At 47.7% G+C, this 18,407-nt stretch overlaps 1 protein-coding gene across 1 annotated transcript in view; it reads right to left on the reverse strand.

Annotated features, from left to right (window-relative positions):
• Window positions 1-440: 440 nt before the first annotated feature.
• Window positions 441-18,407, reverse strand: part of LOC142791329 (solute carrier organic anion transporter family member 4A1-like) — a 41,269-nt gene continuing 23,302 nt past the window's right edge. The window contains exons 5-10 of the mRNA XM_075885482.1: window positions 13,084-13,251; window positions 12,415-12,504; window positions 4,653-4,848; window positions 3,356-3,503; window positions 1,139-1,344; window positions 441-465 (exon numbers count right to left, since the gene is read on the reverse strand). Of these exons, the coding sequence (XP_075741597.1) occupies window positions 441-465; window positions 1,139-1,344; window positions 3,356-3,503; window positions 4,653-4,848; window positions 12,415-12,504; window positions 13,084-13,251 (833 nt within the window). The remainder of the gene's footprint in view (window positions 466-1,138; window positions 1,345-3,355; window positions 3,504-4,652; window positions 4,849-12,414; window positions 12,505-13,083; window positions 13,252-18,407) is intronic.

An 18,407-nucleotide genomic window follows, 5' to 3' on the forward strand; every position in this document is an offset into this window, starting at 1 on the left:
AGTAATAGCGTTAATGGGTTTAATAAAGCGTCTTGGACCAGCAAAGAAACTTCCTGGCGTCACACAGTGAGAACGGCGTAACGAGTGGGTCGTCGAGTTCTCTATCCCAATACAATACCGTTAGGCATAATTGTTCATCGTATCAACCTCATCATGAAAAAATTGCACAAAATTGCGTGCAAGTGTGCAGCGGCTACCACGCTTCTCCGAATAATGATGAACAATGGCATAGTAAATGCCTACCTGCTGCGCGAAAATATTATTTACGGCGTGGTGGGTACCCTGTGAGTTAGCTAGTAGCAGTTATCTAAGGGGTGTTAAAAAAGGGTTTAGAAAGGTCACTGTTTTCGCATTTGCTATGACTGACAGGCCCGGCACGTTTTTTTGCATTTTTTTTTTCGAAATAAACCAAAAGAAGGGAAGAAGCGCTGTGAAGACTGTCACCCTCCCTCAGTATAGCAAAGCCTGTACACACGTGAAAAACTTAATTCAACATAACTGGCTTCTGTTGCCTAATTTACTTTCAATGAACATAAGGTTTCTCGAGTGAGATAACTCCATAAACTCTCGTCTGGCATAAGGCAGACACTTGCCCACGTCTTTATGCTACCGCTTTACACTCGTTCATTAGGGAATACTAACCAGTACAATCTACTGCCTTTCACAGTATTTGAACCTATTGTAACCGCCATGTTAAAGCATCTGCGCGTGACATCTTTTGGATTACGCTATATAAGTTGCATCCTTGGGAAAAAAAAAGGTTATACCCCTTGCTCGCAGGATTTCGCGCCTACCATTTGTACCTCCCGCGATCTCAGACGACAGCGCAGCTCTGGCCGACTGCACCTCCCTAGCCATCTCCTGACGGCGACAAGAGCTCTCGCCTAGTTTTGCCCTATCCTCGGACTCCTGCAACCGTGTCCATCTTTCCTATCTCCTCTTTACTTCCGTCGTTTTCTGTTGTTCGCTGTCCTTGCGCCTTGCTCTCTTCTTCCACTACCTATCTACTTACCTTTTAATCCTATCCTTTTGATCCCTCCTTATCCCCATCTCTCGTGAGCTATTGTTGAGGTGTCGCAGTCTGATGCAGACAGTTACGGGGTTCACTTTTCTCTCTAGGAACCACATAAGATTATACCTGATTGATGCCGCTGTGGCCGGAGCAGCGTTCAGGAAGCACGCGCTGAGCGACAGGAATATGCCTGCCAGGAACGGGAAGAGCAGGACGCAGTCGGTTGGGCATCGCGAACGCGTCGCTTGCACGGCCTCCAGAAGCAGCTGGTGGGAGCTCAAACCGGGAACTTGGCTCACCGTGCCGTTGATGCACGTGCAGCCACTGTACATCTGCATAAACGTGCACGTCAAGGATATAACGCTTTCGATGCTAAAAAAATGTGCCGCGAGTACTATTAACAATCACATTACTTGGCATTCTTTGAATTGCTGCAATTACTATTCATCACAATTGAACAGCGAACAGTGAACAGTGAACTTTATTGACATCATGTACATAGTACACAATGCCGGAGGCCGGCAGAAAAAGCCATCGCAAGGATAGCTTGACGAAGCTGCGGGCCCCCGTTTTGGCACCAGCGTACAACGGTGTTCTCAGTACATAAACAGACAACAACAATAACAACAACAAGAAAAGGAAAAAAAAATATATGTACTGAACAAATAAATCACTTAGTACAGGACCCGAAGGAAAAATGTGAGCCCACTACAAATAACCACGTCTCGCGTACAAACCATACACAAAAGAAAATATACACCAACGGATGTACTAAATAGCTCAGTACATATAGATTACCTTCATAATACATGCATACAGATTGACATATTTTTGTAATTTACATAGAGTACACTATAGAAATATATTTGCACAAATCATTCAATACACGACCGAAAAAAATATGAGAAAATATGAGAACATATGAGGATTTGAGGAATATGAGGATGAGGATGAGGAAATTACGGTGCGACATTTAAGAACATCTCCCATGGGTATTGACTGTGCTTAATCGATTCACCTGTCTAACCCAGCAAGCCAACACGGGGCGCTGGCACTCAAGCATTCACCGCGTATCTGTACTTTCCGTTTGTGCAGCCCACTTTGCCTCATTGTACTTTCTTCCTGTCTTCGTTTTATTTCCTCTTAAAACATGGCCAAGGAAGGCCTACTGGATGAGTTATGTCAGGTTCAATTGTTGACAACATGCACATTACGCGCTTCACAGAAAATTCACTGAAACGGCCCAGAAAAAAAAATTGGCATGCGCATCAAGGCATCGTGTGAGAGCCAGATGCAGTAGAGCTGTGCTATACAATAACATACCCCGTTAACCTACCCGCATTATTTTGAAGGCGAAAACCTTACATGCCTCGTTAAAACAAAAATTAACCATAGGCTTCGGCGTAAACACGACTCATGCAAAGGTCATAATGGGGTTATGGCGTCATACATCACCGAAACGTGTCACGTCATCATGATGTTCCATAATGACACATGATCGAGGCAATGACATTTCATGACAAAGACACTTGACCAAAGTTAAGCTGACAGAGGGGGCTATGGGTTGCGGAAAAGTAGCAATGTCTCCTGTTCCGAAAGAAGTCTTATACCACGTTAGGCACAGAAAGCCTTCGCTGGTGAAAGGACCAGAGCAAGCGAATAATAAGGAAAAACAGACTATGGCTTTTGCATTCGCGTCACCTTAGGCGAATGTAGGATACCTTAAAAGTTTATCTGAAATAGTCGCAATTTAAAGAAATATTGCACGATTGAATGGTATCACAATTCTAACCAAGGCGCTACAGGTATTGTCCACACACGCAAAATATTTGTATGTACGTAAGACAATTTGTCTTAAGGCTGAAACCCCTGCCTTTAAACTGATAACTTTCCATTCTTCTCGAATATTATCACTTAGTCTAATCATATTGCTTGCGCTACTCTAATAGTTGAGTACGTAAAATATATTTCTGAGTGGTTAGAAAAGATCACACGTAGTGTTTAATGACAGCCGAAAAAGCATAGATGCTCTTCCTACTCGGGCGGCATTTCGATTACGTCCGCTCGCGTGCTCATAACACTCGCTGTACTTCAATGGATTTAGTTTGCTCGGCAAACATTAACCCGACAAAGAGTTCTGCCTTTGAAAGCTTGGCTTATGCATTCTTCGCCATCACAACGTACCTCGCGACATGCAGATATTATACAAACTGAAAATAGAGAAAGATATGAGTGAAATACTCTGTTTTAGGCCTAATATTTATAAATATTTTCTGACGTATGAATGTTCAAGAACGTTTTTCGCTCTATAAGGCTATTTTAGAGCTTGAGAAAGCCAATTACCTTAAGGTCTTCTACCTGAAGCTCCCTTTGACAGCCTGCCAAGCAAGGAGACAGATAGACCACGCCATCAGCGCCACATATTGGGTTCAAGAGGCTGGTCGTGCAGTTGCAGGCAGCGTTGCAATGCCAATTGAAGCTCGAGGTCACTCTGCATAAAAGCCAAAAACTTGAGGCGGGAGTAATAGTTTATATTTTTAGGTGCCTCTATGTGTAATAATGTATCGAGGTTTCATTGCCAAAAGATGCAAGTCCCCTTGTCTAAATGTTGCAGCACCCAAACACGTGGGTAAAGTTACGGCCCTCCAATGCGTTGAAACGCCGAACAACTTCCCGAAAACGATCGACATATTTGATTTTTTAAAATGTAAACAGCATTTTTCAGATGATTCAGCGAGTTCTTGTGACACATGTCTTTAATATCGAGACTAGCGTGCTAGTCCGAATTGTCAAAATTCGCCATACCCCCAGACACTCACCCAGCATTTACGGCTACACAAAGAAAACGTAGTGGCCTTCTAGATCTTCTATAAGATTTGTCATGACTTCTGACCACCTAACAATGCATGCGCTTAGCTGCTTCCGCTAAAACAGGCGCAGCATTAGCTCGGCTATTATTCTTCCTTTTGTTTTGCGGTCTGCTCCCATTTCCGCTGGCTTCTGCGCTCCTCCTTGGGGCGCGCTACTAGTTCACTCAGCCGCTCAGATTACTCTCAAGTGACACCAAAGTAGTCTCAATTTTCGCCTGCCACTGTTATGTCCGAGTTATCGCACCTGCTTTTATGTTGGGGGGGGGGGACAAGTTTTATTGCAGCTGCTCCCCTGCGCTTGCCCTTTCGTTGGTGCTTCACCATGACTGCAGGGGAAAATCAATCGACGACGCACTTTCACTACAACTTCCCATTGGCCCCAGACTTTACGGAAGTAAACATGAGAAGTAAACAGTTCTTTCAGTGCAAATTAAGGTGTACCATAGCTCCGCGCATTGAATGATGCCGTCAAGGATTCTACTCAGAACAAGTATAGGGCGGAGTTGACGCCTCCCTTCCCGTCATGAGGTATAAAGCGGCGGCTCGTGTTACATCTGTATAATAAACACGGTTGCTCGGTTGCGGTGCATAATACTAAAGGAACAGTCGAAAACAATCACGATGCTTCTAAACATGGCGGCGTGGTCTGCTACGAGTGGTTGAAGCAGTTTTAATTGATGAAACGCGATTATGTCAGAAATAAACGAATGATCTTTCATGAAGAGAACATCGTCCTTGATTGTGCGTTGTCACCACATGGGCAAACTCACACTTCGCCGACGAATCCATCCGGCGTGGCGTAAATGCCCTGGGGGCAGCTGAATATGAAGATGAGCACGCCGAACCAGGAGAAGCAGCAGTTGTATATGCAGAGCCGCATGATGCCCTCGTAGTCCAGGTTCCAGCGGCTCACTAGCGCTCCGCCGATGATGGCGCCGAAACCGCCACCGACGAGCACGATGGGTCCTATGAAAAGAAAAATTGGCTCCAGTTAGCTTGGTTGAGCGATTGGTGTACTTGTTTGTTTATCGGTGCAAAAGATGAGTGTTCTATGTTTACTAAACCTGACAGTAGTTATGATGTCTCTCATGCACGATAGTTAGCGCATCATTGTCGTGGAGACAGTTTTAAACGCGAAGCATTTCTTAGCTAACTTTAGTGACCTTGAGCGTATCTATCTAACTATCTATCTATCTATCTATCTATCTATCTATCTATCTATCTATCTATCTATCTATCCAGCCGCGTACGACTTTTAGCTCTCCTGGCTGTTTCGATAATGGTATCGATACCAAATTTGGTATGACATAACATGACTGTATGAAGAACGTATTAACGTATTCGATTAATTATAACATGAAAATCATGACGCGGATGTCACGAATGTCATGATTTACATTTAATGGCCCTGCAGCTCTTGTGGAGGTTTCGTTCACTTGGCATGTTACAAAACAGGTATGGTATGACATGATTGCATGGCGAACACAAGCGACATACCCTCACAAAAAATCATGACATGCGTGTGATGTAACAACATGACTACATGCCACGCTCATGATGCTCTCGTGGCCGTTTCGGTAGCGTAACATATACCAAATTTGGTATCAAGGTACGTAAATGGATGACGAAGGTATGTGACTGGTGCAAACATGATAATCGTGAGATGCGCGTCATGTAACAACATGACTACATGCCACACTCATGATGCGCTGGCGGCCGTTTCGCTTGCTTCACATGTACAAAACTCGGTATTACGCAACGCGAATGGGTGGGATATGTAAATGACACATCCAAACATGATAATCACGACATGCATGTCATGTAACAACTTGACTACATACCACACTGATGATGCGCTCGCAGCCGTTTCGCTAGCTTCACATATTCCGAATTTGGTATTACGTGACGCCAATGAATGACGAAGGTATGTGACTGGTGCAAACATGATAATCATGAGATGCCTGTCATGTGAAAACATGATACATGCCACAGTCAAGGCGCCTATACATTTCGACGTGACGTGGTGCGCGTGCTCGCTGGCGTTCATTTCGTCGCGTCACGCAGGCGTTGCCACGCCAGGCGCCAGTCCTGCCATATACTCGCAGACGACCACTGCGCTGCGTTGCTTTGACGCATGCGCGTTTCAGCGCGCCCGGCGTCCCTCCATCACGAAAAAATTGCCCGCAGCTTCCCTCGGGGGAACACTGAGGAGGATGCGGAGCATATAATTGGTTAACGGGGTGTTAAAGTGTGACTTACTTGGGTCGATGGCTAAATTGGTTAACGTGGTTGTGAAATGGGGTGTTAAATTGCGACTAACTTGGGTCGATGGCTAAATTGGTTAACGTGGTTGTAGGAGGGGGTGTTAAATGAGTGAACACGTACACACTTATGCGAAAGGGCGGCGCTGGTCGAAGGGACGTCGATCATTGTGTTTGTGGATTCGTTGGAATTCATTTCACCGCGACCTTGGACGTCGACGCGCCGTACAAACCAACCGACGAGCGGCAACTGAGCGAGCGAGCGCCGACCTTGAGTATATATACAGCTCGACGGCGCATGCACTGTCAGCTGTTGAATGTTCTCGAAGCGCGACGCCACATGCGCGTCCACTGGAGAATCAGGAGAATTGTAGATGTCGAACGCGGTGTGTAGAGGAGGAAGGGTGCACAGATGGTGGAGGAGTGAAGCACGCGCGGTTTGTAGGGGAGGAAGGGATGCACAGATTGTGGAAGAGTGGGCGACGGCGCGACGGTGCATGCGCGCGCGTCAGCTGTCGAATGTTCGAGAAGCGGTGCGGACGGCGGGGACGGCGCGGACAGCGCACTACAAGGCGCGAGTATAAGATGCTTCCGCATCTAAAAAGGGGGACGCAGTGTTGTCTTCGTAACGAATCGGCATGGAGTAATGTTACTCTATGGCAGCGGCGCGAAATGTAGGATGTCGCATTTCGTGCCAGGCGCGACCAGCGTCCATCGGAGTGGCGCGGACGCTGGTTGCACCTGGCGTCAGACTAGAAAGTGCTCCCGTTTTGCGGACGCTGGTCACCCCTGGCGTTAGACTATAAAGTGCTCCAGTTTTTCTAACGTAGCGTCGCTGTGCCCAGCGTGCACGAGCGTCAACGCTACATTGGAGTATATTGGGTCTTTAATGATGCGCTCGCGTCCGTTTTGCTAGCTCCACATTTACCAAATTTGGTGTTACATAACGTCAAGAGATGACGAAATATATGACTGCTGCAAACATAATAATCCTGACTCGCGTGTAATGTAAGAACATGACAACATACCACGCTCATGGCGTGCTCGCGGCCGTTTTATTGGCTCCACATATACTAAATTTGGTATCACGTGACGTGAATAAACGACGAAGGTAAACGACACATCCTAACATGATCATCATGAAACGAAAGTCATGTACGGCATCATTTACTTCCACCTCGTAACGTTGTGCTGATTTTAAAGCAACATATGAACATTTCTCATTCATGCTTCGCAAATCATCGATTACCACTGTACGTGGATCTGCCAATTTTTTTGCATTTATTATACAGGTTTTACAACCAGCTGGCACATCAGGCACATACAAATTCATCGTCAAGTCCACTAGTGGTTTTTCCTATTTTGAAAAAAAAGTGCAGGTATTCCCATTGCGCTGAGTAATTGTGGTTTCCAACAATATATATATTGTAGGCATCTATTATGCGCTTCATCTTCATCTGAACAGCAGTCAATCATCATCATATGTTCTGGCTGACAATCATCATCTTCTTGGAACGTGCGCTTCTTCTTCGGGTCTGTTGCGCTTGTTCGTTCCCGAGTTCACGACCAATAAACCTCGTTACAATCGAGTTATCATACGTGGTGGAGGTGGATTGACGTTCCCAGTACCTCTCCTTACAACGCCTACTCGCTGGAGCTCCGTTCAGGCCGCCGCTTGGACCCTCAGTGCACCAACATGTCTCAGAGTGAGTGGGTGGATGCCCTTTCTGCTCCCGTCTCTGCGCCCCAAGCCCCTCCTCTTTACATCGTAAACCACCAGCGTGACCCTCCGATCTTCGCTGGTCTCCGCGGCGAAAATGTGGAGGACTGGCTCGATAACTACGAGCGAGTAAGCGCAACTAATCACTGGGACGACTCTAACAAGCTCCGCCGAGTATCGCTTTATCTCACGGGCGTTGCCAAGACATGGTTCTTGAACCATGAGATCGACCTCACCGACTGGCCTGCCTTCAAGCAGCAGCTTCGCCAAGTATTCGGCACGCCAGCCGTTCAATCCGCTCTAGCGAGGAGGGCCCTAGATACTCGCCAACAACATACCGGCGAGTCTTACACATCTTACATCGAGGATGTCCTTGCGCTTTGCCGGTGCGTCAATTCTTCGATGTCCGAGTCGGACAAAATGCGCCACATCCTGAAGGGCATCGGAAGCATTGCCTACAATGCCCTTGTTGCCCAGAATCCTTCTACTGTCCCTGACATCGTCTCTACGTGTCAGCGTCTCGACCAACTTGATTCTGTTCGCCTTCAGTCGGGCAATAGTGAACACCGTACAGCAGACCAGGACCTGCGTGCTATGATACGGGAGATCATACGAGAAGAACTTCAATCAATGGGCATCTCACAACTTTCTCCATCGGTCACACAGCCTTCAAGCATGGCCCTCCGTGACATCGTAAGGGAGGAACTAACATCATTCACCGGTCCAGCCTACGTACAGCCACCTCCGTCTAGCCCTCCAACGTACGCGCAAGTTGCGGCCGCGCCTCCTCGCAACGTACACTCTACTTCACCGCTGCTGTTACATTCACGCCGGTTGCTGCTGCACCACCGGTCCACTTCCGGCCAATCCCACCCGACCCTCCGTCTGTCCACTTGAGTGCGCTATCTCCCGGTGCGCCGAACGCCCTCTACTACCCGCCTTGGCGCCCGTCTCGCCCAACATGCTTTTACTGTGGATATCTTGGCCATATATCGCCCTTCTGCCGCAAGCACTAGCAGGACAAGCGTCGCGGGTACGACATGCATGAATGGGACTTTTCCAGTTGGTATTCTTACGCTCGGCGTTATTCATCTGGACAGCAGCGGTCTCTATCTCCGCCCGCGTCGACTGAGACGTGGAACACTTACCGTTCAAGCCGACGCCGATCACCTTCACCCTTTTGTCGCTCCTCCTCTCCACTTCGGCCAGCCTCGTTTACGACTGACAACCGGTAGGAAAACTAAATGATGCAGTTTTCGGAGGAGAAACTGCATGTAACAGTAGGACTCATATTCCTCCAGCACGCCACTTCAACATGGTTTCTGTTACGGTGGAAGGAATTCTCGTGGACGCTTTGGTGGACACTGGTGCTACAGTTTCTGTGATTAGGTATGATTTGTGCAAACGCCTGAAAAAAGTAATGACACCTTATAATGGACCCAATCTAGTCGAAGCCCAGGGGAACACTATCCGCCTTTTTCCTCTTTTTACTGCTCGTGTGTTTATTGATGACATTTTGCATTACATCGAGTTCACTGTGCTTACCCGGTGCTCTCACCAGCTATCCGCCCTTTTCCTCTTTGTACTGCTTGTGTGTTTATTGATGACATTTTGCATTACATCGAGTTCACTGTGCTTACCCGGTGCTCTCACCAGCTAATTCTAGGGTGGGACTTCCTATCTCCTTCAGCCGCTATATGTTGTGGTGAACGGATTCTGCACCTAACTAATACGGACTCCATGTACGACGAAGGCGTCTACAAGCCACTACGCCTGTTCACTCGCGAAGATCTCGAACTACCGCCACATCAAGAACGAATTGTGACCCTGATCTCTAAGGACATCGACCACGGTGACGTCTTAGTGTCCCCTTCGTTGACTTGCGACGCAAAAGGCGTAGCCCTTGCATCAGGTGTCGTACGCTTTCACCATGGCTCCGCGCTCGTCATTGCTACGAATGAAACGCCAGAGAAAGTTCTCCTGCCAGAGGGCACTGCAGTAGCCTGTGTTGTGGATGCTGAGCCTGTCAGCGTCACGCCACTTAAACCTGCCTCTACCAACGACCGTCCTATGCGTAAGCCTGGCTCATCCTCTCCCTTCACAGCTCTTATCAGTGATGACTTAACAGCTATCCAGGCGCAGCAGTTGCTTGCGTTATTAACAAAACACGCCGATTTTTTCGACACCTGCTCCTCAACGTAGGGCCGAACTACCACTGCAGCTAATCGCATTCAGACGGAGGGAACATCTATTGTACATCGCCACCCGTACCGCGTGTCTCTCGCTGAGCGAAAAATCATCGAAGAAAACGTCGCTGACATGCTCCAACGAGAAATAATTCGTCCATCAACTAGCCCTTGGTCATCCCCTGTTGTTTTGGTACGAAAAAAAAGATGGCTCCGTGCGCTTTTGCGTTGATTACCGGGCACTTAACAACATCACACGCAAGGACGTATACCCTATGCCACGCATCGACGACGCCCTTGATTCACTGAAAGGCACCGAATACTTTTCAAGCCTTGATTTGCGTTCGGGATATTGGCAAATTCCCATGCACGATGACGACAAAGAAAAACGGCATTTGCAACCCCCGATGGCCAATACTAATTCCGATGGCCAATACTGATGCCTTTCGGGCTCTGCAATGCGCCCGGGACGTTTGAACGCTTGATCGACATCGTCCTGCGTGGTCTGAAATTGAAGACATGTCTCTGCTACCTTGATGGCATTATCATCTTTTCATCAACGTTTGCTCAGCACCTGAGGCGCTTGGATGACGTCCTAACATGCCTCGCAGGTGCGGGTCTGCAGCTCAAAACTAAGAAGTGCCGTTTCGGCACCAAATCCATCAAGGTTCTCGGTCATGTCGTCAGCAAGGACGGTATTCGCCCTGACCCCGAAAAGATCACTGCCGTCCTTCGATTTCCATGCCCCACAAGACAAGGATTTGCGAAGTTTCCTTGGCCTCGCATCATATTTTTGTCGCTTCATTCGAAATTTCGCTTCAATAGCTGCGCCACTTCACAAACTACTTGCATCCAATGCACCCTTTGTGTGGTCCGAGGAATGTCAGTCGGCGTTTCACCTATTGAAGAAAGCTTCGACGTCAGAGCCTGTACTCTGCCATTTTGATGACACCGCCCCAACACTCCTGCATACCGACGCCAGCGGTTGCGGTATAGGTGCTGTTCTCCCCATACGCGATAACTCTGGACGGGAAAGCGTCATCGCATATGCTAGCCGAGTGCTTACTTCTACCGAAAAAAACTACATCATCACTGAGCAGGAGTGCCTCGCTGTGGTTTGGTCCATACAAAAGTTCCGTCCTTATCTGTACGGCCGTCAATTCACCATCATTACGGACTACCACGCCTTATGCTGGCTTTCTACAATAAAGAACTTGTCCGGACGCTTGGGTCGTTGGATTTTACGCCTACAGGCGTATCAGTTTGAGATTATTTATAACTCAGGCAAAAAACATCAAGACGCTGACGCTCTTTCTGGTTGCCCACTACCTACGGCGTCGTTCGAAACTCCAGCTGCTACCTCCAACGACACCAGTGCGGACGTGACTCCCACTTCTGTTGCCTTGTTCGCCTCGCTGTACCAACCGCGAATCGACGATGAAACACCCTTCAGTTCTCGTCAGCAGGCTGACCCGTATTGTCGGCGCATTATTCGTATGACGACTCGATTGTAACGAGGTTTATTGGTCGTGAACTCGGGAACGAACAAGCGCAACGGACCCGAAGAAGAAGCGCACGTTCCAAGAAGATCATGATTGTCAGCCAGAACATATGATGATGATTGACTGCTGTTCAGATGAGGATAAAGCGCATAATAGATGCCTACAATATATATATATATATATATATATATATATATATATATATATATATATATATATATATATATATATATATATATATATATATATATATATATATATATATATATATATATATATATATACCCTTTCGGAAAATGCTTTCGGTTTCAGTATCGAAAGGCTTGCTTATCCTTGACAAGTCATCGCAGGGTGGCGTCCCATAGCGGCGCACATCCGTCATATGTTCGTGGTGCATGTAACAGCGATAAATGTATTACCACCCTCGTAAGAGCGCAACTAAGCACGGCACACACGAAGAGACAGAAGAAGACAGAAGGACAGGGGAGTCATGTTTAGTTGCGCTCTGACGGTGGTTTCTATGTCGAAGCAGACGAGCCTAACAGTCACCCTCTTTGAGTTACCGCCCAGAAGTCCCTTCCTCCCTCCACAGCAATTTCGGCAATTTAGGCTTCATAAAAGGCGCCGAATTCACTAATTCAGAAAAACACTGTTGAGTCGCATTAGCCAGAGTCTGGCTAATGCTCAATGCAGCGGGCCCGGGTTGCTGGTGCTCCGTGACGAAAGCTTTAACATCGATGTAACATAGTTTTCACTTGTTGTATAGACAGATAAGTACGTAGACAGAAGTGCTAAAGGTACCTGCCATTCGCTAAGAAATGCTTCGCATCCAAAGCGACATTCTCGAGTGTGCCACTACTTACCGATCATGTAGGCGATTCTGGCAGACGGTAACCCTAGCTGCGACTCGAAGAACTTCGTCATCATTGCGATAAGACCCGTGGTGAACATTTCTGCGATAAAAAAAGGTGCCCCTTTCGATCTCCTTTGTCGACGGCCGTGTGTCCGGTAATGACAGAGCATTTACAATCAAGCATAACTCGTCAAACCACATTCGCTCATAATAGGCCGCGCATAAGTATTGAAAGTCTGTCTTAGTGAAAACTCTACGTTCTTTTTGTTGTTTTCTCTAATACGGGGTAATGTATAAAAGCACAATATAATATAACAAAACCAAAACGAAATCGCATCATTACTTGTTTGCCGACCCGACTTCTAGCTGAAATTTGACCCCAATCTTTGTAAAATGGAGACATCACGCCCTTTAGGCAGAATACTGGTGCTCCCCTCATTTTTGTGCCAATTTTGAGAAATTTATTAAAAAGAGAATAACAAAGATAAACTTTTGTACATGTTTAAAAAAATAGACGAAAGGGCAAGCAAATTGATTATTCAGTACTCCTTCAACGTTTACTGCGACATGCTTACAGAACGTTTTCGAAAAATTATTCTTTCGGCAACTTCGCTCGTTCTGGACTCATGTCATCAAAAGAAATGATAGGAGACCGTTGCAACGCGAATGGTCCACTCACGGCTAAACGAAAATGAGGCGCACAAAAACAGAAAGGGCACGTTGGTCAGGAGCCGTCGTATGGCCTTTGGCAGGTCGGAGATGCGTCGGCCGAAATCGGTCGTCCCAATCATGCTAAACACCGAGACAGGTATTTGGTCACCTTTCTCGGCACGGGCGGCCTCATAGCCTGCGAAATAGAATCATTTCAAGTGAACAACTGCGAGCGGAATGCTTGAATAGCGGATACAGCTTTCAGCCAAATATTCGTAGTCTTTGATAGTAAGTAGACTCATTTTATCAATAGGCCATATTCGGTAATGGTAGTATGATAGAACGCAGTGAGAACTAGAACGGCTGACACTACGTTTCATTTGCCCTCCTCATGCATTACGTGGTAATGACCACACATCCTTGTTCTTTCATATCTTTCTAAAGGTGTCAAAAATCGAGTTGTATGCGGTTCGAATAATTGCTTGCTTGTTCGTTGATTTCGTCCTGAGTTACACTTGAAAAGCTTTAGGAAGAAGCAGAAATCGATAAGAAAGGCAGCGTATTCACGGGGTGACTAATGGAGAGCGGGGCGAAGCATCCGTCCGTCCATTCATCCTTGCTTCCGTCCATCCATGCGTCTGCCTGTGTGACCATCCGTGCGTCCATCCACCCGTCCGTGCATGCATCTGTTCGTGCCTCCACACATCCATACTTGCGTCCGTCCCTGCGTTCGTCCACGCATCCGCCCCTGCGTTTGTGCATGCGTCCATCCGTCCATGCAGACATCCATGCGTCCGTCCATGCATCTGTCTGTGTGTTTGTTCGTATATCTAGTCAACACTCCAAGTACCACCATCTCGCATCTTTTCATCATATATTCCGCATATAAAACCACCGCCATCCAGTGGACATTCCAGGGACTAAACGAGAGGCGGCACGCGCGCACTTTCTTCCGGCTTGCGCTTCTTGTCTACTTCCCACCTTTAACCCCTCGAGTTCATGTTATATACTAGGTCGCTCTATTCATGGCACTGCGGCCCAACACTCGCTAAATCTTTCTAAAACCAAGGAGGTTATGCCCAGCGAGTATAACCTAGCAACCCTTTCTTGTCAGGTAGTGCTCAATATACATGCCAATGGCTGCTAATGGGGAATGAGAGACAGGAGAATTCGGCGTTTAGCTAAAAAGCCACTCACCAGGCCCCATACCGAATTTTGATTAGACAGTGGAAGTTGTTCGGTGTTCGATGAGGAACATCTTTCCACAAGAATTTTTTTAATCGGTTCACCACGAACGGAGAAAACAAGTTTTTTGACGCGGCGTGAAACGAGTAAAAGAGAGACGAGCTCGAAACACTTGTTGCTCCTCCGCGTAGCCTTCGTAAGCCAAATCTCTTCCCCACCCTCTCCAGCATCCGGCCATGAGGCGATGTGCGCATGTCGTGCCCTAACAAGTTCAACCCCCGACCACGCGAGCAGCGTTGCTTTGTTGACCAGCCTCATTTCGTGGTCTTCTGCCTGTTTCTGCGGGATGGTTCAAAACGCTGGCTTAGACGCGGTAGAGTAGATGAGCACAATAAGTGCGCGAACACGTAGGAGTGTTCCACGGCAATCGTCTGCTCAATGCGCTGACCGCGGGGACACGAAAACATGCGAAACGCCGGCAGATTAGCCCCGCATCCCGTAGCATTTCACGGGAAAAATATGAAAGGAAAACGCGCACAATCTTTAATTGCGTCTCATTATTTATTTCAAGTTTTATTAATCTCCTAAAACAACAAATACATAAACTACGCATGTTGTGTCAAATAATTTTTGCCATGTCACGTGCTATACTGTTGACAACGTCAGAGCAGAGTCGTCTACGTAGACGACCAACGTCATTGCATTCTTGTGCGCGTAGGGCGATTCCTACGCCCACATCATGCCCTCATTCTCCAGGCGTGCGCCGGCAGAGGGTAGGGGGTGCAGCGTTCATCTTAAAATTTGACCCATTTTCGCGGCGCGTAGCGTTGCAAATTTTGGTAGACGTGATCATGAACGCCTCGTCTACGCATTGCGCTTGTCAGCTCAAAATTGTCAAACCTGGTGAGTGGCTCTTTAACGCACCAGCTGCGAATTTTTTATTGTTCAACAACGCACAGGAGAAATCTCCCACCCGCACCACCTTGCAGGTCAAAGCGTAAGATATGTTACGTACTACGACGAGAGACGAACGGGTGCTGCTTTGAAGAGCTTCGCCCCTAAAAAGACCATCTCTCCGAAGATGCAAAGTAGCAGCGGTGCACATGGTGTGGACCCGGTTAAAACGGGCGTCGACACGGGGGATAGAAAATGGTTTGAAGCAAAACGCTATGTAGCGCTTGCTCGAGTAAACGTTTCAAACGCAAAGACAAGGGGGGGGGGACGTTTGACACGCAAAGACAAGGGGGGGGGGACGCGCTGCAGACGCTTGCACTCGGCTCCCATGGCTCGCGTCTCGTCGGTGTTACCAACACCACCTGGAATATTCTAGGTGGTGTTGATTTTACCCGCGTGCCGTCTGTATTCTCGAACGCTATCAGTGTTCTTGACTCGCTCCTCGTCGCTGTCACTGGTGCCGACGCTTGCATTTGGCTTCCCTGGCTCGCGCCTCGTCGGTGTTGACGTCACCATTCACGAACGCCATCAGCTTCGCTAACACTAGCAACGCCGGCGACAACCGGGAAAAGTACACCCATACTAACGGGAAGCATGCTACAACGGCGCCCTGCCTGTCGGCGCGACCGCGCGGCAAGCAGCGGCGTGCTCACCACGTTGTCGACGCCGCGATATTCTCGAAGCACGCGCATTGCACGCACCCGCCCGCTGGTGGTTTTTCTCGTCGACAGATGGAGAGAGGTGGCGCGAATAAGATCAAGACCGACTAAATTTTACGCGGCCGGCGTGACGCAGTAATCAGACGTGACGCTCATCGGTTCCGTCGATTTTCGCCTGGAACCGTGCTTTTTCAAAGTGGCTGCTCTAAAACGTGTGCGACTGCATCTGCGAAGTCAGCAAGATTCTGGAGACACCAATCTTACCCAGGTACGCCCAATTTTCGGCCACTTCGAGCAACTTCGCATCACGACATAGCGAACGAGCTAGCTAAGCCTCACGGCTGTGTCTCCGCCGCTGCCGGATGCGGAGATGCCCCTTGGTCAACTCCTCAACATGGCGCTCCCTGAACAACGTGGCTACGACCCTACGACTCTGTCGTGGTCATATATGCCGACAAATCAATCAGACGATGGCCCATACACTATTTCGGCGGAGCAAGCCGACATTTTTCAACTCGTCGAGGGACGACGTCGCCGCCGAAGAAACGCGGAAGGAGCGTCTGCACTGAAAACTCCTCTCAACAATCCAACCACTGGAGACGCTCGCGCTCCATCACCTAAAGCACCACAAAAGACTTCACTAGTCTCCAAGTGGACGCCGAAACCAACGGTCAGGATCTATCGTGGCGACTACGTGATCGTGCTCAAGCCACGCATCACAGTAGCCCTCAAGACAGCGTTTCAACAAGGTGAGCTCAGCGCTGCCATTTCCAAACTCATCGGAAGGCAGCACATAAATAAGATCACCATTTCCTCCAATTGGGAGCAAAACATCATCATTTGTGGCACGGAGAATAACGAGGTGGTTCAGAAACTGCTGTCGGACTTTCAAATCAACACCAGCAAAGGACCACTGCCGCTTCGCGGTCACCTGAAGCTCACCGGTGATGTGCGTAGTGGCGTGATTTCTGTGCACAATTTCGAAACCAGTACGTCCCTGAAACATAGTGTACAGTGGCATGGTGGTGAACTAGTCCATCCGCGCAAGCTGGGGAACTCCAACGTAGCTGTGTTGATTTTCGCGGGAAGGAACGTTCCACGTTTCCTCCACTATAACGCCGAACAGACTCTCGTCAGGGAGTACAAGAAAACAGTGCCGGCGTGCTACCGCTGTGGCGCACTGGGGCACCGGGCGGATATCTATCCCAACCCGGTCACCGAAAGATGCAGCCTTTGTGGCCAAAACGTGGGCGCTGGTCCTGAGGGAATGCCCCCCCCCCCACGAATGCAACCCAACGTGCATAGTTTGCGGGAGTCCGCACCTCACCTGCTCCCGCGAATGCACCGAAATATTCATCAGGCTTCAGCAACCAGGGTACAGGACATCGGGGACCCCAACAAAACCGAAGCGCCAGTCAAGTGGCAAGGCGCCAACCCCTGGCAAAGCAGCAACGGCAACGCTACCACCTGGCGTGACGGAATCACCGGCTCTCGGCGCTCCATTTGGCAACGCTGCTCGCAACCAACCCAAGTTAGGCAATCGGGCGGAGGTCGCCTCGTCTCCCTCCCCTCCACCTTCTTCTCCCACAAGCATTACCGAAACACAAAAACTCAGGCATGAGCTCACCCTTCTGCGATCTCAGAACTGAAAACTAACGAGTGGAATTGACTCGCTCAGAACCAATCCCACTATTCTGCCCTCGTTGAGCGACGAAGAGGAAAATATAACAGACAGAGAGATTCCTACTACTGTAGAGAGTCGCGTACCGGCCATGGAGACCCAGGTCAATGCAATAGAAACACAATTGGCTGACCTCCCCAAAATTATCCACGACACCATAGCGCGTCAGATGGAGACTGTCATCACACAGGTGACACAATCTGTAACTCACATTATCCAAAAGAGGATACAAGACAATCGACGCTTCCTTAAGCACGTAGGGACCATTAGGGACGTTAATCGCCCCTCAAAATTCAACATTATTATTATTATTATTATTTCTTTTATTTCCAGAATAAACGAAAACATTACATTCTGGATGGTCTCCTGGGCTAAAAGCTGTAATGAAACAGCTTGACTAGGGCCCAGAAGACCAATGACATGGCAACAAGTGACCGGTAAAAATATTTGCACCAAATTACAAGATATATCACACATTGTACAAAAATATTTACAAAAACAAAGCATATAACAATATCTGTGTAAGCGTAACAGGGAATGATTTTTTGACTAAAACACATCTCTAACAACGAACAAGACCAACAGAATACCAAAATTTATTTACAGAAAAGAAATTTTTAATACTACAAGTACAAGGAACACAGTCAATAGTACACCTGTAATAGTACAAGCAATAGTACACCTGTAATTCTAGCAGTAAACTACACGAAACACTAATATCAACACAATATAATAATAGAAAGCATGATAGCTAATCATATACAACAATATACAGTGAAATGTAGTACAACATTAACAAATAATTGAAATACATTAGTAATTCAGAAATATTTCACGTAATGTATTTAGCGCAGGTTTATGTAAATGATTATG

This window comes from Rhipicephalus microplus, chromosome 2 (genome assembly GCF_043290135.1).
Source record: "Rhipicephalus microplus isolate Deutch F79 chromosome 2, USDA_Rmic, whole genome shotgun sequence".
Taxonomy (NCBI): domain Eukaryota; kingdom Metazoa; phylum Arthropoda; class Arachnida; order Ixodida; family Ixodidae; genus Rhipicephalus; species Rhipicephalus microplus.